The 22,840-nt window shown below is 41.6% G+C and overlaps 1 protein-coding gene across 1 annotated transcript; it reads left to right on the forward strand.

Annotated features, from left to right (window-relative positions):
* Positions 1-6,627: 6,627 nt before the first annotated feature.
* On the forward strand, positions 6,628-21,884 carry PPP2CA (protein phosphatase 2 catalytic subunit alpha). The gene is made up of 7 exons (XM_054288015.1): positions 6,628-6,830; positions 17,665-17,874; positions 18,353-18,526; positions 18,707-18,796; positions 19,107-19,268; positions 20,001-20,119; positions 20,844-21,884. Exons 1-7 carry the CDS (start codon positions 6,729-6,731, stop codon positions 20,914-20,916), a joined length of 930 nt encoding a protein of 309 aa, XP_054143990.1. The 5' UTR covers positions 6,628-6,728; the 3' UTR covers positions 20,917-21,884.
* Positions 21,885-22,840: the final 956 nt, after the last annotated feature.

Genomic DNA, 22,840 nt, shown 5'->3' on the forward strand with positions numbered 1-22,840 from the left:
GGTTACAGCTGAAGGGAGGTGTCTAATATTCACAGGATTGATCACCACCTCTTCCCAACATTTTTCATCCTTCCCAAGTCACATGTGTTTGATGGATATGGTGAGGAAAGGTGACACAGCTCATGGCTGGAGGGATAAATGGTCTTACCTACTAAAAATGGAGACAGTACTTTCTAAATGAACACAATGTTGCTACTGTTACTAATGAGAAAGCTCAGGTTTATCAAGTTGAGGAAGCTCAGGTTTATCAAATGCAGTTCTATCCACCTGGAGTTATTCTCTTTCTAAGTAATTCATCATTTTGCATGTTTATATATTTACTATTATTACACTCACAAATATTTGGACTGTCATTGAGTTGGAATTACCAGCAGTTTCTGCTTAGGCAATTTACCTAAGGATGCTTGTGACTGACAACACAGGACTCCTTCATTCCAAAGCACAGGCAGTCTACACATTTTTATATTAATTGATATCTTTGTTTTGATTAATATTAAAATGGCCCATCAAAAAAAAAGAAGAGACAGTTCTATCCAGATTCTGGATAACACAGCTACAGTATTGCCAATAATTTCAGGTTGCTACAGCATGTTCTTCCACTCCACACTTAAAATAAACTTTTTGGTGAGAACACTGTTATGTAAGGCTGCAAACGACATTTGGAACAATAAGAATTATCCAACTTGCCACCTATTTTTAATACCTAAGATGGATGGCACTGAAATTCTGAATGAGAATATTCAAAGAGCAAAGTACAGCAGTGAACCCACCTATTACAATTAGATCTGATTCAGTATTAGGTTAAAAATAAGGTCAGGTTCTTATTTGTAACTAGCTATTACTAATAACCCAACTGTTAACCACAGTGAAGCAAAATCAGGATCTAAGTGTGCCTGTGCAGTGAACTTCTCCTTTGTCCTTTAGCACATACACAAAGAGATTTCACAAGAAAATTTCCCTCCCCAGGCTCTCTCTTCAGAGGAAGCATTTAATCAGCAGCCAGCACTGCTTGGAACTGGGCTTGAGAGCTGATGCTGAGCTGGAGGCCAAGGCAGCAGTTCAGCCAGGCCATTCTCAGCAGGTTGTGTGGACCTGTTTTGTCACACAAGACACTTGTGACATCTCCAAACCAACATGGATATCATATGAACATGCACTAGCAGTCATGGGTACTCCCCAGCTGAGTTTATGCTCCTTCACTACAAGGCAGAGGCAGTGCCATGAAAGAAACACACACTGTTTCACTGGGCAGGAAAGTGAGGGAGCAATAACTCAAATTTTCTTGCTGCAATTCTTTTTTGCGGCCTTTCTGTAGCTTAACTGCTTGGCCCAGCTCAAGGTCATTATGACAGTAACTGTAATGTAATATTAACTGATGAGTAAATATCAGGGAAAAAAAGCAAAAAGAAGCAACAGCTATAATATGCAGAGAATCTCCTTCATTCACCCCAATAAACAGGTACAGAAGGGCTCCAACAGTCAGATGTTGCCTGGCTGAAGTGCAGCAACCTCCAGGACCAGACACGAGGTGCAGAATAAAGGTAAGAATGGTCAAAGTGCACAGTGAACTACTTTGCAAGGGCACAGTCAAAGAGTAGAAATGTTATGATAATCCTAAACAAAATGTCACTGGAATTTATAGACATTTAATAGGATAGCAGCCTCATTCTAAGGATAACTATCCTCATTATGGCCCTGAAGCCTCCCCAGCTACATTAGCCAGCTGCCTTCTTTTGGATTAATTACTACATTTTGGCATAATTCTGTGGACCTAGATGAGGAGAGAAAATACATTCTGCGAGGTTATAGCCATAATTTGGATGTTGCATTGTGTTTGAGATTTCACAGAAATTAGTTGTTCAGCCCCTTTTTAATATGTTGCAGCTTAAAAAACCCCACATCTTACAAGTCCTACATTTTTCATATTCCTAAAGCCAGCCATCTGAAAGGCAGAAGCAGTGGTTTCTCCACTGGGTATTGGCATAAAAAGCAAAGATATATATCTATCCCATATCTAACACAGGAAACATTATGTAGGAATTGTCCATACAAGGCATGTGGGATGTGCCAGGTTTGTGCCACTTACAAAAAATGCACTTGGGATCACATTATCTCCATGACAACTGCTTGTACGTATTAATAATTTGTTGTGCACTTAAACATAGCTTATGGAAAGGACTGAATAATAGGAGTTTTTCCAAAGAAAGCACTTGTAACACAAGCTGTGCTGATCAGAGCATTACACCAGCAATCAGCAAGCCTACAGCCTCGCAGCATGAGCTTAGCAGGACATTTCACAGATGCTTATGTTATCTGTTTAAAAGGAAGGAATTTAAGGATGGGCACAAGTATCTATTGAACTGGGGTCTCTACTCTCGACTGTCAGTGCTTCTGTCATGTTTGGAAAGTGAGTTGATTTCAGTATCTGTTTCCTGATCAAGCTGAAATCATGTATTTGTCCATCTGGCGATAAAGTGACAGTATTTGTCCTGGCAGAGGTGGTGTTTGTCAAGTATTCTAGAGATTAAAACTGGTAGATGATAGGTAGGAGGAACGTGGCCCTGTGCTGAGGTGCACAAGGATGTACCCACTGCCCCAGTGCTCCCACCCAGCCAGGCTGGACACAGAGAGAGCAGGACATAAAAGATTTGTAAAATATTAAGCCCCCAACATTCGAGAATCAGCACTCTATTCCTAGCTTTTAAAAGACTCTTGATTATGAAATATCTGTAACCATAGTGATTTGAAAATGTGATTTTCATGGTTACTCTGTAATTTCTTCTTTCAGCAAGACACTGCACTTCCTGCTTTATCTACAGCATAAGGGTGAATGATGAACTAGCAGATTTCAGTAAAATGTTTTGTGGTATACAAGGTGATTAATAATGAGATTCTATCTTTTACAGAAGCCATTCCATTGAAGTGAGTGGGCCACTGTTGATAGTGGTATTACTGATGTCACTGATTTTGTCATGTACTATCTGGACTCTGAAATTAGTCAAATACACAGAAATAGTATTTGTTTGTGATGATGTAACAAATGTCTGATGTAAAAGTGTTCTGTTTTTCTTTCGGTCTTTTGCAATGGTTCTACTTAAGATGACAGGCTTATCTGATTTAATGGCACTATTGAGACACAAAGCATATATTCTACCCAGTAGTGGCCAGTATCTGAATATGCAAGAGACTTCATGGTGTGTACTTCTGAATTTATTTGATCAGAAGTCCCTTTTCTCATGGAGGCAGTTGACTTCCACACTAATGTACCAGTGTCTATATTCTTTGCTTGCAGAAATACATGTGTTAATCAAAATTGGCAGGCCTACATCTAAAGGTGGCAGCTCATTGTTACACTACTGTATAGCCTTTAAATTGTACAGTGTAGTTTTATATTGTATTGCATAGCCCTTTAATTCTGCATTTAGCATTAAAAAACCATAGCAACAGACATTTTGGACATGCATTGATGGATAATTTAGAATCACTAAAATATTCAGAGAGAATCAAGTGTGAAGAAACCAATTTACGTGTTCCTTACTCTACAATGCTAAGTTGACAATACGTTGTGTAGTTGGACGGTGTGATACAAATCTACATAAATCTGCATTTAAACACTGATGTCTCATAGTACAATGGAAATGTTGGTGTTACTGATAAGATTATTGCAGTTGCTGACACCCTGGTCCATGAGTTTCAATTAATTTCAGACTAGTACAGAATGAGTTGGCACTATAGGCTAGCCTGAATAACCTAGAGCTGGATGTGTGCAAACACAAGCACTGTCAGCCTGACCAGTTCACCTCTCCCCAGAATGCCACACATGTGACACATTGGTCCCTGACTCAGGTGTCAGCACAGCAGTGTGGCCTCCATACCCCTGACTCACCGGGGCAGCCTCACCCGGACAGCTGCCTAGGTACAAACCACACACATGCCTGGCATATATTCACATACTAAATACAATTTATTACTGCCATCTCACAGGTTACAGTTTAATCTTACTGTGTATCTGAAGCCCTGACAAACACCCAATTTATGCAACACAGCACGTATCCTTTCATTATTACATTCTCCTTTGAAGGCTCAGATAAATATCTAAGAAAAGCAACCGCGATTCTCTAAACTATTGATTGTCATTCCCAAGTCAGAGAGAGGAAGGAGATCTGATTTCTGATTCAGATATAGACAATTCAAAAGAGTATGAGGATAAAAACAGAGCAAATGCTTGGAATGGAGATGGAAACCAAAGCTTTCCCCTTCTCTGTGAGTGTCCAGATAAATGGATCCTGAATGTCCTCTGCAGAGTCCTGAATTCTCCTGCAGTGAGTGGCACAGCTTCAGCTTTCAGCAGCAAGCAGGGAGTGCTGAATCACTGACCCCTTCCCAAGTGGAGTTTGTCTAGAAACGAGCTGTGACTGAGCCTTTTCAAACAAACGTTCTTTTCTTTACCACTACGCTCCTGGTAACCAACAGTGGGGTTGGGAACCATCACAAGTGCTCTGAAGACAGCAGTGGTTGTTAATCTGTGAGGTGTCCAGCCTGATCCACAAGAGCTGGAAGAAACTTTAAACTTGGCTTGTTTGCCTACAAAACTGCAACTGAAATCCTGCCACATTTTACCTGGTAGGTGCGAGGAAAGCACAGCTTGTGTAGATGGTTTGCAGTGTGATCCTCAAACATGTAACTATGCCAGAAAGGCAACAGTTATTAAAGAAAATGAACTTTAGCTTGGCAAATTACCCAAGAGTTGATGTTATTGTTTCATACTCTTTGCATATATTTGCTCAAGACTGTTTTGGGAAGATGTGCTACACACAAGAATTCAAGAAGTGAATTCTTGAAACCTATCACTTCTCAATGAACGGTACTTTTCCTTCTACAACTTTAAGCACAAAACTAAGGTCATCTGAAGATGGCAACCTGTGTAAGAATGGCCAAGTTATTTTGGAAGATAAACAAAACCTAAGTCAGGCAATTCAAATCAACTTGTCTAGCAGGAGAGTATGACATCAAGAAACTGAGACTGACCCATGAAAGCAAACATTCCTTGCTCCTTGCTCACTATGGAATTCTTAATTTCCTTCAATAGTAGGCAAAGAATTTAACAAGTCAGACTCCGTATTAGGCAAGTGATGACCAAGACAATTAATACAAATTAACTAGGAAAAGTCATTGTGCCCTCTTGAAACTAACAAATCAATATTTTATCAACATTTTGACCCATTTAAGTGAAAAAATATTAAACTGATCATTTCGTGCCTTTTGTAAGTTATTTAGGGGAAATCTTCCTCTATAATTTAAGATGCAGATTGCAATAAAATACATAATTCATTAGAAATTGGTTCTGCATATTTCCTACATTCTTTTTTATTGCAACTTATCAGTGTCTTACTGACATATTTTCCCTTAGGTAGCAAGTGTCGGAGCACAGTAAGATAGCTGAGGTCACCACTAGTTTCCTGAAAAAATACCACCTTCCTGAAAGTTTCCTGAAAGGTCCACCACTAATTCCCTTTACTGAACACTTACACTGCACTTCATGCATTACTTCTGTCTAAAAAGGCCATAATAAACTCTGGACTTCTTCGAACTCATTCAGTATAAATTGTTTAAAGAAATCCAGCATAGCCTTTTTAACCTAAGCACTTCCCGGTGGTACAATTAAGATAGTGTTTAATGCCCATGACTTAGAACTAAAAAGCTTTATTTCAAAGTACCCAACACCAGCAAGCACCCCCCACTTCACTGACAGACACGGTAACCGGGCTCAGCATCACAGAACTGTTCGGGTTGGATCCCCAGTCCGACCCATCGGCCAGGGCCGGGCCCCCTGGAGCAATGACACAGGGACGGGTCCAGGGGGGTTCTGAAAGCCGCCAGAGAGGAAAACTCCACGCCCTCTCTGGGCAGCCCGCTCCAGTGCTTTGCCACCTACAATGGGAAGTTCTTTCTCGTGTGGAAGTGGAACTTTTTGTGTTTTAGTTTACGGCGAGTGCTCCTCGTCCGGTCACTGCAAAGACCCGGGCACCAGCCTCTTGGCACCCGCCTCGGGGATACCGATATGCATTAAGTGCAGGGAGAACCACAAACACTGCGGAGCGACACAAAGCCACTACAAATATCGCCTCCCAACCCCACAGCAGGCACTTCGCAGGCGAGGACACTGCCCACCCTGTGCCCCCGAGGAGCCGGCGCTCAGAAGCCGGCCACCCCTCACGGCAGAGCTCTGGTTCCCGCCTTACGGCTGCGACCGGGCGGGGCTGTGCCGCGCCCCTCAAACGGACCCCGGCATGGGGAGAGCGCCGGCCCCCGGGGGTTCAGGAGAAGACCCGGGAAGGAGGACCGGGACGAAGCACCGCCACCCCCCACTCTCGGGGCGGGCATGGCGAGCATGGCGGGCGCGCTCGCTGCCCTCACCCGCCCCCTCCCCTCAGAGCGCACTCGCGGCCCCGCCCGGGCGCCGCGCACGCGCCCTCGGCTCCCGCGGCGTCCCCCTCCCCGCGGTGGGGCCGGGGCGGTGACGTCAGCAGCGGCGGCCATTACACGGTGCGGAGCGAGGAGCGGCAGCGCTGCCGCAGCCGGAGTGCCCCGGGCCGCCCTCTCCCCGCGCCCGCCCGCCTGCCCGCCCGCCCTGACGCGTCGCGGCCGCCGCCGCTGTGGGGAGCGCGGATCGCAGGGGCCCGCGGGGCGGTGCGGCAGCAGCAGCCGGTGAGGAGGAGGAGAGCGGGATGGAGGAGAAGGTCTTCACCAAGGAGCTCGACCAGTGGGTGGAGCAGCTCAACGAGTGCAAGCAGCTGTCCGAGGGGCAAGTGAAGAGCCTCTGCGAGAAGGTGAGGAGCGAGGGGCTGCGGGCGGCGGCGGGGCCGGGCAGGGCGCTGCGGGCGGGGGCGGTGCCGCTCGGCCGGGCGGGCGCGGGGCCTCGGGCGGGCCGGGGGCTTGGCGCGGCCCGGCGGGGGGAGCGGGCCGGGAGCCGGGGCCGGGCGAGCCGCGGCCCCTCTGCTGTGCTGGAGCCTCGGCTCCGCCTCCCGCCTGCTCAGCGCCTCCTAAAATGGCGCCGCGGCCGCGATGGATCCTCGGGAGAGACCCCCGAGAGACCCCCCCGGTTAAAATGTTAAATCAACCCCCCAAAGCGTGAGTTATTATAATGAAAAGAAAGGCTTATGTTAGGCGCTTGGAAATCACACGCGGCAAAGAGCTGCTGCTTTGATTTATTTCTTGTATTTTTCGTGATATGAATAAGCGCAGACGCATTTATAGCTAATTGAAGGATAAATTAGCTTTGGGGCTTTGGTTTCTCTCAATAAGGTTCTGGGTTTCATGAAATTCACAGGATAAACGTTCGAGTTCCTATATAATTGCATATTTTTATGGTGTTGGTTTGAGACGTGGATGTTACAGGGCAATGTGTTACTTGAGACATTCAAAGCTTAGAAAGGTTGTAAAGCCAACCTAGGACAGACTGTGGTTTGGAAATTCCGGAAAATTTTGTTCTGGTAGCATCCAGAGGCATTTTCCAGTTGACTTTAATTCTGGATGTAGTCTCATAGCTGAGGATTGTTGGTAGTAGTGGCTCTTTTTTTATTTTTAGTTACTGATGGTTTTATGTATTTCTTTCTAGACTGAAAGATGAAATATTTGTGAATTTTTTGGGAACTGGATATTAAGGAATACATGAGATAATGGATGTACTGGCTTCTAAAGAAGCCTATGTACTTGCCACAAAAAGTCCCTAGAATATTTTGAAATAGAACTCATCGTTTCGAATACTACATCAGGTTGTTTTGGAAGCAATTTTTTGAGAGGACTGTCTATGAACTTAATAAAGAACTTGCAGTGATTTTGGCCCGACTGGCTCTTGCTCCAGTACAGATTTTAGTTCACTTGTATTCCAGCCACTCAACACTGTTTCCATTTGATCCAGGCTGTGTATTTTAAAGGCTGTTGCAAACAAGTGGCAATGTCACCGCCTGGCTATGTCCATGTGCCTCTCCAATGACGGCAGTGCAGCTTCTTCCTTGTAGTGCTTTATGTGAGAGGCAGGTGCTTCACTTGCCATCGTTGGTGAACTGAGGGGTGCTGGGTCCTGAATCCCACAGGAGTGGGTGCATACGGCCCCATTTTGTGGGGCTGTGTGGTAACGTGCAGGACCATGAGGGGTGTGTAATGTACAAAAAGCTTTCTGTGTATTGGGGTTTTGGTTCAGTGAGAAGCAGGCATGCCACTAGAAATTCCTTACAGAAGACACAGTCCCAGTCATCAGTGTTGCACAAGATGACATTTTCATGTTTTCCCAGTGAAGAATAGAAATGACCTGTATTTATGTGGATAAATGTGTAATGCTCATCAGGATAGTGGTAAAGGAAAAAAGAAAAGAAAACTTTGTGTCTGACTATCGTGTGTTGAGATGAGAGACCATGAGAATGGCAGATTTCTTTTCCACAATCCCAGTATTATTTAGCAGCAGCCTTCATGTTGGCTGGGTTGGCTCTGGGGGAGCTCTGGGTGGGGTGACAGTTCTGTGTGCTGGGTGTATGGTCAGCACTGTGCAGAGTTCAGCCACAGGGTGCTGATGTTAGGGAAAGTTCATTTGTTGCTGGTAACTACAGGTGGATTTACTTGGACTTTCTGCCAAGAGTAGTTCAGTTTCTTCATGCTTGCTGATGGAGGGAATTGGAAATAGGCCCTTGAACTCTGTTCAATAGGCCTTCTTGTCTCTGTTGTGTTCATGGAGGTGGGGTGAGAGCTCAGTTCTGCACCCCTGTGCTGAGGGACAGCACCTGCTTTAATGTGCTTCCATGTTCCCAGCACTGACTTTGAGAAACCTCACTGGGTTGTTCTTTGTTTGGAATGTTTGAGTAGTTTTGTGGGTGTAATCACATCATGATTAGCTTAAGGACGTGCTCATATGCAGCTATTGTTCCTAAGGACAGATAAAGACCCTACTAGGTGTAAAATGTTGTTCTTCACCACATTGGATTGCAGCTAGGGCTAGTTAAAATAAACGATTTTTAGAAGTTAAGGGCCTTTCCTGATAACACTGTTTGATTGGATGATCTCCCTGACAAGTATTTCTTGATCTGCTGGGGCTTCCTGTGTGCAGACTGGTGCCTGTGTAATAAGAATAAGCCCGAGGGCTCTCTTGTATTTCAGTATTGATACCTGAAGAACTCAACAGCTTTTTGTGAACATGATAATTGTGTGGCCATTTGTGCATCCCAGTTACTTCCTTGGTGTGTCTTTCAGTGAGCCTGGTTACCTGGGTGATGGTGGTGGTGGCAACTGGGCAGAAACATCTTCGAAGTCTAGAAGTAATTTGTAACCATGAATAATACATTATACTTTCACAAATGATTTGAAATAATCAACCTCTGAGTGGCAGTTAAATTATTCCAGGCTTGGTACGTGCTGTGTGTTTAATGCTCCATCACTTGAGTGACCCATTGTGCTTTGCTTCAGCATTTGAGAAGTGCAGGTTCTAAAGAAGTGGTCAGAATATACCCAGTCCAGTTACTGGTACAGGTCAGCAGTGTTTGTCCTGTTAGTGCTGGATTGTTTATTGGCAGAGGTGAAAGGAAGTCCTTTATTGCCAGGTGAGAGTTTTTCCACTGGCCATTTTGAATGGAAGGATGCTGGTTTAGTTTCTTTCCCATACTTTGTGACAGTGGAGGGAAATGTTCTGTCTCCTCTGTGTATAGATGTTCTTTATCACAGGAACTGGGGGTGTGGCACATTGCTCAGTCTAAAATTGCACAAAGGAATGAGGTGAATTTTTGGATAGAGTTTGCTTTGGTTACTGCAGTATCTAGTGCAGGTGCAGGCAGAGGTGTCAGAGCCACTCCCTCAAAAACACTGCTCTGTAATTTAGTGAGTTTGAGTGTGGCATCTCCAGTTTTTGGAGAGAGGGAGGAATATTTGGTCTTGTATAAAGCATTTCAGGGTTCTTGAATTGCTTGTGAAATACTTTGAATAGATAGTGCTGCTAGCCAAAATATTTTAAACTAAGTGAAGGGCTGATGCTGGTAAAGGCATTCAAGAAACCTTGATTCAAGGTTTGACTCCTCTAGTTTTTGATCTCTAACAATGATGTTGGTTACATTTGCTTTTTGATTTGTCACCATTGCTAATTTTTGTAGTATAAATGTGTTTCTGGGCCTGTTCTGTACTGTTCTCTGGTATGTACCTTGTTCATGGTGTATTTTTCTAATTTTTTTTCCTGTTACAGAATTTTCAATTTAACATCTGATCCGCCAAGTTGGATGTTCTGTAACCAAAAGTTTTCCACTGCAGCTGTGTGAGTTATGCAAACTCATTTAGCTTATGTTGAGTGACTTAATTCTGAGAGGACATTTCTGATGAAGCTTTCTTGTGGGTCAAAAAATGCCTGTGCAGTCAAAGTTCAGTTCCTGTAATACATCAGACTTACATGTTCTGTGGATCTCACTCCTGTGTTTGAAGCTGAGCTGTCTGTCCAACCTCTTTTTCAGATGTCCCCTTCTGCTTCCTACATTCCCTTCTGTTCAGGAGTTCCCTTTCTAAGCTGATTATTTTGGCCAGAAGTGGATGTTTTAAACTGTTTCCAGCTGCATTTGCAAGGGCTTTTCCACTAGCTAGCTTTTGCATTCCCATATCTATCATGTATAACTAACTATTCTTCAGACAAAGATGATTGTGAACATTAATGTTCCTGTCTGAACTTGCTGTAAATCAGCCAAGAAACCTGCCCCAGCAGAATTGCCAGGTGCTGAGAGTGTGGTGTGCCCTGTGTGGTGGGCTGTGCATTGGGCAGGTTCTGTGTGCCCCTGGCACAGGAGGAATGTGCAGCGTTGCAGTTCTGCCCTGCCAGTGCCCTGGCTTCTGGATTCTGTAGCCAGGGAGCTGCTGCCAGTGGCGGGAGGGCCCTCAGCAGCTGTTCCTGGGCTCTGGGGGACCAGGGGGGTTCAGGGCTCCTTTGCTGCTCTGTAGAACATACCTAGGGATCAAGTCATTGATGGGGCCATGCACTTACACCTTCTGTCTCTGAGAGTTCCAAGTGTAGTGTACAAAGCCTTTTGTAACATTTAAATGACTGTGTTTTAGATTATTCTTGAATACTTCAAAAAAATCATTTGATGCCCAGTGTTCTTATTTGTTGTGGGGTTTTGCTTCCTGGTGGTTTGTTTTTTTGGTCGTTTCGTTTTGTTTGTTTTCTGTTACAGTTGATAATGAAAAATGGAAATTGTCTCTTTCACAGAAGGCATTTGAAGAGTCAACCTCGCCAGCCTTCTCACCTTGTCTGGATTCTCATACAAGATCTTGATGTGCATATAGAAATTTAGTCTTGAATGTGCCAGTGATTGTACCAGCAGCAGCTTTCTGTGTTTGCTTTTTTTTTCAATTCTAGTAAATTCTGTAAAAATTGAGTTGTGCTAGTAATGAGATGTTTGGCTTTGGTTTTTTGCTTTTTAGTTGCAATATTATTTGTGATTAAGTAGGAGTGAAAGATACTTGTGTTGTTCTGGGCATAGTTTAAGCTAACAGTAGGAAGCACTCCCAGTTCAGAGCAAATTCCTACTTGAGTTCTGCCAGTTTGAGGCTGAAGTCATGGACAAGGCTGCAGGACTGATGTTCACTTCCAGATCTCCCTGTGCTGAGGCTGTTGCTTCCTCAGATGTGATGGCAGTGCTGCTCTGTGATTGCTTCTGAGCCATTTCCAGTTACTCACCTGGTTGCCTTCCCCAGCACAAAACCCAGACCTGTCTGGCTGTGTCTGACCTTGTGCAGCACATCTGTGTGAGGGGAATCACAGGAGCAGGGGTTGAGTTTACACTCTTGTTAGGGACCCTTGAACACTACCCTGTATTCAGTAATGCTGGTTTTTTTTTCAGGTAGTGTATATTACACTGGAAAAAGTTTATTCCTAACTAAAGAGTGAATACTAGAGATACTAGAGCTCAGTTACTCACTAGGTCTCCAATATTTCTGCTGAATATTTTAACATGCCTTCCAGTACAGGTGTTTCTGGTTTGCTGTTGGTTCTAAACTTTTCTTGAGGTTTGACCTGCCATCTTCCAGCTGGTGTCCTGACCTGTAGCATCACTGTGCCAAGCTGTGTTGGAGTTACTGGAACAAAAGGGTTGAGAATTTTCTGACTTGTTGATATCAGGCACAACTAGTTTGGGAATAGGTTTAGCCTATTTCTTTTTTTTTAAGTGAATGGAATGATTCAAAAGGAATACAGTTTGTTCTACAGGGAGGACTGAAAAACACCCCTGTAAGTGTTCAGCTTCCTGCATTGCTGTCATTGCTGTGCTCCTTGGAGCTCCATGAGGCAAGGAAGGCATAAGGGTTCCTGAGTTATTTGTCTTGTTATGTTTTTTAAAGAAGTTTTTCCTAGATTATTTTTCTTCAATTTAAAGATACTAAGATCTTTTGTATGAATGAAAATAATGGCACTGAGTTGTTTCAGAAGACCCTCTTCCTATCCTCACTGCTTTTGTTAACTAACAGCCTTTCCCCTCTTCCAGATTTGCCTCTGAGGGCAAGAATGCTACTGAACTTTTCAGATGGAAATGGTGAGGGGACTATCAAGGTTTCAAATGGTGTCAGTCCTTTTGTAACACAGTGGAAGGGAGGGTTATTTGGCAGAAGTTTGCTGCTTGCTTGTTTTCTTGTAGGCCTTCTAGAATTTACAGGCAATAAAGGAAAGTGGTTGTCTTATTTTAATCTTACAGCAGTCCTGGCATTGGGGTTGCTCTTTTGGTTGGCTGATATCTTCTATTTAAACTGGTCTGTCTTCTCACTGAACAGAAGAGTGTGGAAATTGAGGTGTAGGTTCTAGTCAGAAATCCAGAGAGAAAGCAGATGCATCAACTTCTGTCCTGGCAAGAGAGTATTTTGCTGCTCAGTATTTCTATGTGGATGGAAATCCTGGTTTTACTTTGGAATACTAAATAATTAAATGTCAGTGGGGAGCTTTGTATTTTAATTTTGTTCCTACTTACACATTCACACTGAACTCCTTAGTGGATTGCATAAATCAGTTTCCCATTTGTGTCATGTGTAATCTGACTGCCATGCCTCCTTCACAGAAGGGTGTTATTGCAGGCTTCATTTATCTAGTTTTGTTTAAAATGTCAGTGAATTAAAACACCTTTTGCTTTTAAAAAATAAGCCCATCTTTTGTCTGAACCTGCTCTTTCCTCCCCTTGTGAGGAGTGGGGAAATGTTTAAATTGAAAAGCATTGACTCTGCAGAAGAATTGCTGACTCTGATGGATGACTTTGCTTGGAACTGGAACCTTTTCCAGGTCATGATGGAACAGCTGAAGCCAGTATCCATCTCAATTAGCTGATCATTGTGCCTTTAGTCACATCCTGTGCACCTTGGTGACAGGAAATTATGGGTGTGGTTGAAGTCTTCAATCTCATCAAAATATCTTTATGGTAACTACAAACAACTATTGCTTGGTTCCAGTGGGTGCTTCTCATGACACACTTTGCTGGACAGCATGGTGGGCTCAGGTGTGAGCTCTGGTCTGCCAAGAATGACATTTTACCATCTGTAAGCTGACTGTGGGGCTGTGGTGTCTAACCAAAATAATGGTTGTATTTTCTTTACTGAGTTAGTAGTGGTAATCTTTTGATGACTGGTTCCTAGTGCTGCTTCCAGCATTGATTTACAATTCTACACAGATACAGTGATGTTTACTCTTGGGTTTGGGTCTTATTTACTGCTATGTGCCCCAGAGTTTCTCGTGGTAGATAATTGGGCTGACTTGTCAGAGCTCATGCTAGAATGTAGGGACCTAACAAGGGGTCAGAGTAATGAAGAAATATATGGCATATTCTGGAAACACAGAGGAATTTGGGTACAGATTAATTCAGAGGATTTTGTAGGAATGGACCACTGGAAATTATTTCTGTAGACAAGGTTGATGATGCACACTGCTCATGAGGGAAGCTTGCATATCCTCAGTCCAGAGTGAGTTGAGGAACTAAAATAGGTGGGTTATGGCTTTTATGGCACTCGACTCTGAGCCCTAATTTGTGGCATATAGGATAAAAAGATTTGGAGGGAGCAGGGGAGATAAGAGCTACATCTGCATGCATACAACCTGTGCATCTCATTATATAAACTGAGCATATGAAAATCCTATGGTAGTGACTTTATTTGTCATCTCTTTCAAAATTCTTATCTATGGCAGTTCATACACTTGGATCTTGTACTGTCTGAAAACAGTGAGGCTGATCTTTGTGTTTTAAGACCTGCACCTGGCAGAGATGTGCTTTGTAACAGAGCCACCAAAGCAGCTTGGTGCTGTTCAGCTGGGCCTTTACATGATGTGCAGCAGGCCAGGAATGGTTTAATTCTTAAGTACTAGTTGAGTTTTGATGCAGTGCTACTCTGCACTGCATAAAAAGTGAAAACAGTAAAGTGAAAATTGGTTGTTTTCTTGTGTGTAGTAAAGTAAAGTGAAAATTGGTTGTTTTCTTGTGTGTTTAAACTAATATTGGTTTTATTCTTGTTAAGTTTTGGGATTGTGCAAGTTTTCACTTTACAGAGAAATGACCCAGTAAGCCAGTATCAAGTCAGATGAATTCCAATCCCTATGACTCAGCTGAAATGTATTTGATACTTACTGCTTATTGTTTGGACTTCGAGATTGTTCTGAGTAAAATACATGACCTTCCACCTCAGCAGTAATGTTTGACAGCATTGCACTTGGTTCTTCTTACACTCTTCTCATATAACTGTCTCACAGCTGGTTTTTGTCTTTGACTTCATTGGTAATTGGCTGTAAAATTAGCATTTGTCAGCTTGAAGTAACGTGTTCTTTGCAGTCTTATTCTGTATGTGTTTGCACTTTATTTTGAAATCTGAGAGTGTAGTGCTGAAAAAATAATTTAACTGATTCAGAGGCAGGGTTTTACAACTGTAATCTGGTAGGTTGTTGGTGACAGTTTTTACTTAAGTATCCTGCACCACAGAAGTTTTGACTTGTGGTGGTATTCTATGTGAAAAAGATTAATTAAGTGTTGGAGGTGTAGAGAAGTTCAGGGCTGTCTTAATGGTAGGAATTGTTGAGAACTGAAAAAAGGCAGAGATACAAAAGAATTAATAGGTGCTCAAGAAAATCTGATTATGAATTTTATCATTGTTTTTCCTGATGATAGTCAGTGAAGCCTGGATATTTCAAAATGTTGATGTCAAAACACTGCATTGTTGCACTATTATCCTTTGAGGCAATAGGTCCCAGGGTTTGAAGTTCAGGCTGTGATGTGTGTGTGTCTTTCCTAGTTCTCCTCTGTCAGATGGTTGGATCAGGGAGTTTTCTGCCTTCTGCTGAAGGGTGCTGAAGAGCTCTGCTGCTCCTCTCCCTGAGGAAGTGTAGGAGAGCTGTTGATGGGAAGTCCATTTGTTGGAGAGGGAGTTGGGTGGGGGGAGTGAGCAGCACCTTCAAGAATCAATAGAAAGAGGGAGTGGAACCAGGTGGAGTTGCTGTGTGAGATCCAGTACAAGGTCAGGGGCACAGATCCTGCAGGAGTAGTATTAGTGATCATTAGTGACCACAATTTGATATTGTGAAATTGTAGTGTTAAATGTACTCTTGTCTTACCAACTTGTGTTTGTATTGTGTTATGGTATATTAAAATTCCTTTTTTTTTCACTTTTTAATAGGAATTTATTTGGGAGATAGTAGACTGCTTGTTGGTGGCTTGCTTTCAGGATGTTATTTTTTCTACCTTCAGCTTTGCTGAAGCTCTTTTATAGAGCTGAGTGTTTAAGCACTTGGATATGTGCCACTTCCAATACTGTGGGACAGAAGACTGTAAATGAACTAAACAGTTCATAACACAGTGTTGCATGAAACTGCTTTTAAAACATGGAAATGTTGGAATCCCTGCACTAGCATTCCTCCACTGCAGGATTTAAACAGAGGTTGCTGTTCTGCAGATTGACCTGGAACAGTCTTTTCCCATCAGAGTAGCTGTCTGACTTCTCTGTGCTTGGTCATGTGTGTATCTGAGTGATTTAATATTTCAGAAACTGAGGATGCAACACCTCCATTGCTGAGAACTCTGCCATTCTCAGCACAAACACTGCATACCTTTGATGAAAAATGAATGCTGCATTCTTTGTGCAGTGCTTCAAGTGTGCTAAGAAAATCCAGTGGTAGAAACATTCTCATTAAAGAGTAGGTTTTATATATATATATATATATAGAAGTGCTGTAAGCATCTCTGATGTTCTCTGTCTAAAGGAGAACTAAGCTGGCTAATGCTTCTGAATGTAAGAGAGTATTAGAAGAGGCTAAAGCTGTTAAAACACCTTCAAAACATCCGGTGAGTGTCACTGCATTAAAATTAACTCAAGTCAGGCTATCTTAAAATACATCTGCACTTTAAGCATTGACCACAAGCCAGGAATGACCTATCTTTAGTACTGGGCACAGTGCAAGTGGAAACTGTCATATGAGACTGACTTTTATGTAAATACGTCTGCAGAGTGACATCTAAAGCTTTGTGTTGTGCAGGGTGCTTAGCCATGCTGTATTTTTGCATTTCTTTGCAGTGAAACATTGAATTTCATGAGTTTCCATCATTAAACTTAGGTGTTGCTTCTGTTTGAAGTGGTGACCATGGTGGTCAGCCAGGATGGTGTGTGGGACAGTGACACCACTTTAGGGTGGGAGTGTCAGCCACTTTCTTGTAGACAGCTTGGGTTATGGAATAGAATATAATTTTTATGTATTTTTTTGTAATTGTGTTAATGAGGTAAAAAAGGATCCTGTTTGAATAGGAGCATTGACTGTTGAAAAAGAGGGAAGTCTTGGTAGATGGTAACTAGTAAACTTGTTACTATTTATATTTCTAATAGCTTCTTGATTTAGCAAATCATTGTGGCATGTGTCTGGTGACTGTTCTGAGAACAAACTGTAACCACTGGCTGGCATTATTTCAGAATTACCTTTCTGGTGCTATATTTAGCCTGTGCTTCTTCATACAAATTACCTTTGTCTGCAGCTTTTATATACACAATTTTTGGGGAAAAAATGGTGATTACAAACATCTTAGCCAGTTTTGGTTTATGAAGACACAGCTTGATGTTATTAGTCTGTGTTTAATCACAAAACCTATTGAGAGAACTTGCACAGGTAATGGCCTGCTCTGTAATTGCTGGTACCTGTGGATGTTCTCATTCTGCTTCATGCAGGAGCCCCTGCCTTTGCAGGTGGGTTCAAGGTGTTTGTACAGGTGAGTGCCAAGGTACTGAAGTGTTCTGGCTTTGTCTGAGTTTGGGCTTTTGGAAGTAAGGTGTTGGCAGGATTTTTAGATTCTATTTTTCAAAATACTTAAAAACTTTTAAGTTCCAGTAATGATGGTCATTGTTCTATGCTTCACAGAACCATTTCTGTAGAAAGTCTGAAGTTTTGCTTCAGATACTGTCCTCAAGGAGGAAAAGCAGCCATGCAACTGCTAATTACTAATACAAGGTTTCATAAAGTGAAATGCTGTTTTAATGGCATTAAAGTAAAGATAAAATTCTCCCTCAAGTACTTCAGAGAAGGAAGGGACAAAAGCTGCTGAAGAGCGCAGATAGCAGAGTTGGAAGTGGTAGAGTGTGCTTTGAATAAAAAGCTCTTCATAGACAAACTCACAGTTTATGTGCTTTTTTGCTTTACAGGCTAAAGAAATTTTGACAAAAGAATCCAACGTACAAGAAGTGCGATGTCCAGTCACAGTCTGTGGAGATGTCCATGGACAATTTCACGACCTCATGGAACTTTTCAGAATTGGAGGCAAATCACCAGACACAAACTATTTGTTTATGGGGGACTATGTTGACAGAGGATATTATTCAGTCGAAACAGTCACATTGCTTGTAGCTCTTAAGGTAACTTTTCTCAGCTTTACAGTCTTGTATAAAATATATCATTACTGTCCTGACTACACTTAATATCTGTTATGTTTTTCACTGCATTTGTATTAGTTACTGGAACTGACTTCTTGGCTTTTGTTGTTTTCTAAGTCACTTCTTAAAATTATAAAAATGTTCAGGTGCAAGCCTGAGCTTTATCTAAAATGAGTGTTTATTTTTACTTGCCTAAGTAGCAATCTTTAAGAATTTGCTTGGAGAGATCAGCTTAATGCACAGGTATAGCAAAGTTCCTTAGTAATAATAAATACAAATTGTAATTAATCTCAAAAGTAATTGGCAGTTGAAGATTGGAATGAATGAGTCCTTTTTTCCCTTAAAGGTTATTATATAATCTTCAGAATGGTTTATTGGTGTGTGGCAGGGATTGAGGAGTGCAGATTCTGTTCTGGGGAAGATTGCTCATAGGTGTGCTAAAATCAGCTCTTCTCTTTAGGTCCGTTACCGTGAACGCATCACAATTCTTCGAGGGAACCATGAAAGCAGGCAAATCACACAAGTTTATGGCTTCTATGATGAATGTTTAAGGAAATATGGAAATGCAAATGTTTGGAAATACTTCACAGACCTTTTTGATTACCTGCCTCTAACTGCCTTGGTGGATGGCCAGGTATGTTGACATCTGACCAAATTGAATGTTTTTGATAGTAAAGGGAGTTCTTAACGTTGCATTCTGTCAGTTCTCATCTTTAAGGGAATCTCATGCAGATTTTCTCATAATAAATTATTGAAAACTCTTCTAACTGCACTGATTAATGCAAATAAACTTAGTGTTTCCTAACTCTTGCAGATTTTTTGTCTACATGGTGGCCTCTCTCCATCTATAGATACACTGGATCACATCAGAGCACTTGATCGTTTGCAGGAAGTTCCCCATGAGGTACTGGAAAATAATTGTCTAAGCCAGTGAGATTGATGATTCAGCATGTATTGGAGGGTTAAGCTTGCAGGCTGAAAATGAAATTCAAATCAACTTAGCAATATTAAAGGGCCTGTTGTCTTCTGTTCTAGAAAATATCTGTTCCAGATTTTTTAAAGGAAAAATGAGGGGCATGTCCTTGCTTAAAGAAATAAACATATTAAGTGTCAAAGAGTTGTGCAGGGGTGGTGCAAGTGCAAGCATTTTTGGGGTTTGTTTGCTTTTGGTTCTTTGCACTTCCCCTCTGAAACATCATCTACATCTCTTGCAGGGTCCAATGTGTGACTTGCTATGGTCAGATCCAGATGATCGCGGTGGCTGGGGGATTTCTCCTCGAGGTGCAGGTTACACATTTGGACAGGATATTTCAGAAACCTTTAACCATGCTAATGGCCTTACGTTGGTTTCAAGAGCTCATCAGTTGGTAATGGAGGTGAGCAGGACATCCTGTGTGTTCAGACTTTGGGCTGTGTCCTTGGTCCATTTATTCCATGCTCTGTGTGTCAGAGATGTGCATATGCTTCTGTGACAGGTGATGATCCAGTTAGGAATATTCCAGAAACTTGACCTTGGCAGTATTCACGTGCTACTAAAGGAATTTGACAGTGGAGTAACCTTTTTTTGGCCTTGTTTTCCTGAAAATTTACAGCAATATCTCAAACCAAGCTTTGTACTAGGTGTGATTTCTGTGTAGATAAAAAGGTTTTTAAATATATGTCTCTTGGAAAAAAGGTGTAATTTTTCTTTTTAGATTGGATGTGTGCTTTTGTTCTTGGTCTCTAGTTGTTCCTAGCAGTTCAGATTTTTAAAGATATGTCTGGGCTCTGGTTTTGGTGATGACAGTTGAAGGTTCAGAATGGATTGTGTACTTTAGTATTGGCATTTTAACTATTTAATGCTAATCCAATGGAGAAATATTGCTAGGTGTTTGTTTTTTTTTTAATATCTAGCTCATATTCGCTAGGAGGAAGCAACCTATGAAGGCCAAAATTCCTTTTTACCCTTTTTCTCTAAAAGAGAAAAAAGATACAGCCTTAAGCTTATTTAAAGTAACCCTACAAATGCCACTGAGGGCTGTGCACATTAAAAGGTTGGTGTGTAGTCAGGTGGTTACATGGGGTACATTAACTTGGTTGTCTGAATTATTTTTTTCCTTCCTCTCCAGGGGTACAACTGGTGCCATGATCGGAATGTAGTAACAATTTTCAGTGCTCCAAACTATTGTTACCGTTGTGGCAACCAGGCTGCAATTATGGAACTTGATGACACTCTAAAATACTCCTTGTAAGTATATTTAAAAATGAGAATTATGTTGGCCTGTGATTTGAGGATCCCATTTAATTATGTTCAAGTATGGGGTTTTTTCCCCTCTCTAAGCTTTTGGGAGGTGGAGTGAGTGTGGAATTGTTGGGTTAGTCACATTTAAAGTCTTGGAGTCAAGCCTCTGGAACAGTTGCTGTTGAGATCTTCTCTGTCAGATTAAAGTGGGACTCCTCAATTTTGTTTTGTATAACTACCTGGATTTTAATGACTTGCTGTGTAGGGATGTGATTTGAGAGCAGGAGTAGTCTGTGACATCTAAGGTAATGCCTTCCTGTCAGTCTTGGGCAGGAGACTTTTGGCACCTTTGAATTCTTCAGGTGTTGGGTGTCAGTCTTTAAATGAGATTTCTAATTAACTACTGCAGCAGCAACTTCACTAGTAAATGAGGCAAAAGCACCGTGCATACTGCCCTCTTTGATAATAACTGGAGACTTCAACTTTCTGATAGATACAAATGTTCAACCACCTTGAGTCTTAAAGCTAAAATTAATTTCATGGTAAGAGGAATTTAAAATGCGATGGTTAAAAGTACGTACTAACCAGAGTGGAAGAGCTAGAACACTAGTTCTGGAAAACTTAACTTGGTTGATGAAACTTGCAGAGTCACTTGTGTTAAACCAGTGCTGTAACTCCTGGCTAGAGTGCCTGAGTGGAGGCTGAGCTCTCACTGTGTCTGTGCTCTCAGTTTGCAGTTTGACCCGGCGCCGCGCAGAGGTGAACCGCATGTTACTCGTCGCACCCCAGACTACTTCCTGTAAAGAGATTTTAGACCTGTACAGTATTGCCATGAACCATATGTTGACCTAAAGGAAATGGGAAGAGCAACAGTAACTCCAAAGTGTCAGAAAATATTTAACATTCAAACTTTGTTTTCACATGGACCAAAAGACGTGCCATATTCAATACAAAGCCTCTTGTCATCAACAACTGTGACCACTTTAGAATGAACCAGTTCATTGCATGCTGAAGCAACATTGTTGGTCAAGAAACCAGTTTCTGGCATAGCGCTATTTGTAGTTACTTTTGCTTTCTCTGAGAGACTGCAAATAATAAGATGTAGACATTAACACCTCGTGAATACATTTAACTTTCCATTTAGCTATAGCTTTATTCAGCATGACTGTAGATAAGGGTAGCAGCAAACAATCATTGAAGCTTAAAGAACATTTTTAAAATAAGTACCAAGGCCTCATATTTGTTCTGAAACTGTTTGTTTGTTTTATTTTCAGGGAATACTGTTTAATTTAATTGTATTGATTTTTTTTTTTTTTTTTTTTTTTTTGTCTGCACTCAGTTCCCTTTTCCACTCTGCCCTACCATATTGTCCCTTGTAATTGTCCAAGGATAGTGAATTACTTTGAACAGAACTGTTTTTTTCTGTAAAACAATGTTACTGCAGGACAGAGCTGCAGTGTTTTTCATAATAAACTTGTGAACTAAGTATGGAAAAATGTCAAAATTCTAATTGCATCTCAGGTCAACTGTGGTTTAATAAACTAACATGTAGCTGGATGGGTTTTATAAACTTGCATACAAATTTCCACCTTATAAATAACTAAAACTGAGGTGATTTGGAGTGTGCTGGAAAACTCTGACCTTCTGAATCCTGTCCCAGGAAGGTGCCTGGGTCTGTGTCTCACTTGCTGGTTACTCACATGTTGCTCTTTCCCTCTTGGTGCTCTACTGAAATACTCAGAAATGGAAGAATATAAGTTCACTTAACTGATTGCGTTGTGGCTTTATTTCAAGTGTAAATCTAAGTTTGAGTAATTTACAATGTAGGTGCTAATACTTTAAAACCATTTTTCTGAAAAACTAAGAATAAAACCAGTTTTGTAAATATTAAAGGAAACAACTTGAAGTTTAGTGCTACGTGTATTTGCCCAGGCTTCCATTCTGAAAAACAGTGGTATGTGGTTTATGTTAACTTCTGTTTAAATATTTCCTTTCTACTAACTTCCTCAAAGTTTGAACCCAAATTTGATGATTTGGTTCAAAGCAGAAATTCAAATGTTATGCCTTCTTAAGGCTTTTGTGTGAAACTTCTTGGGTACATGTAAATGATGTACCTGGCTGTTGACTTAGTATAAGGTCTCTTAATATTCATGTTGTTTGAGACTTTAAGTTTCTTGGGCACAATGTAGATTCTGTAATAACATGGAGGCTTGTTTTTTAAACTGCTTGTTTCTAAGGGAACACACAGAAGTTTTGCAAATGTCCAACTCACCTGGAGGTCTAGTCCTAGACATGATTTTCTGAAAAGCTGGAGGACCACTTAATTCTTTAACTTGCAAAGGAGATGCTGCATTTCATCAAGCATTACTTCATTCCCTTCCAGAAAGGCTCAAGTCATTGCTTTTCCTTCAGCAAAATTTGAGCCTTGTCCTGTGGGTTGGGTTCCAAGTGGCTCCTGGAGACCTCAGTGCTGTAGTTTGATCTCTTACAGGAAGAAGTGCATGCTAAAAATAAGTGCATCTGAAGTGGCTTTTTTTAGTATATTGGGAGCTTTTTGCTTTGATCACTATTAAAAAATCCTTTGCTGAGAGTAGTTCACGTTCCATTCCTGTCGCTTGTCTTTCTCTGTGTTTGTGTAGATGAAACTTTGTGCTTTCATTGACACCATTCCTTCAAAAGGAATGACTTTGCCCTATTTTCTGCTTTCCTTGTTGCTTTAATTGGTGT

This window comes from Melozone crissalis, unplaced genomic scaffold (genome assembly GCF_028551555.1).
Source record: "Melozone crissalis strain CALT ecotype California unplaced genomic scaffold, PUWL_Pcris_2 ptg000061l_1, whole genome shotgun sequence".
NCBI classification, from domain to species: Eukaryota; Metazoa; Chordata; class Aves; order Passeriformes; family Passerellidae; genus Melozone; species Melozone crissalis.

Coding starts and splice junctions, on each gene's coding strand:
- PPP2CA (XM_054288015.1), top strand. CDS start 6,729: ATGGAGGAGAAGGTCTTCACCAAGGAGCTCGACCAGTGGGTGGAGCAG. Junction 18,797..19,106: donor TGCAGGAAGTTCCCCATGAG/GTACTGGAAAAT, acceptor CATCTCTTGCAG/GGTCCAATGTGTGACTTGCT. Junction 19,269..20,000: donor CTCATCAGTTGGTAATGGAG/GTGAGCAGGACA, acceptor CTTCCTCTCCAG/GGGTACAACTGGTGCCATGA.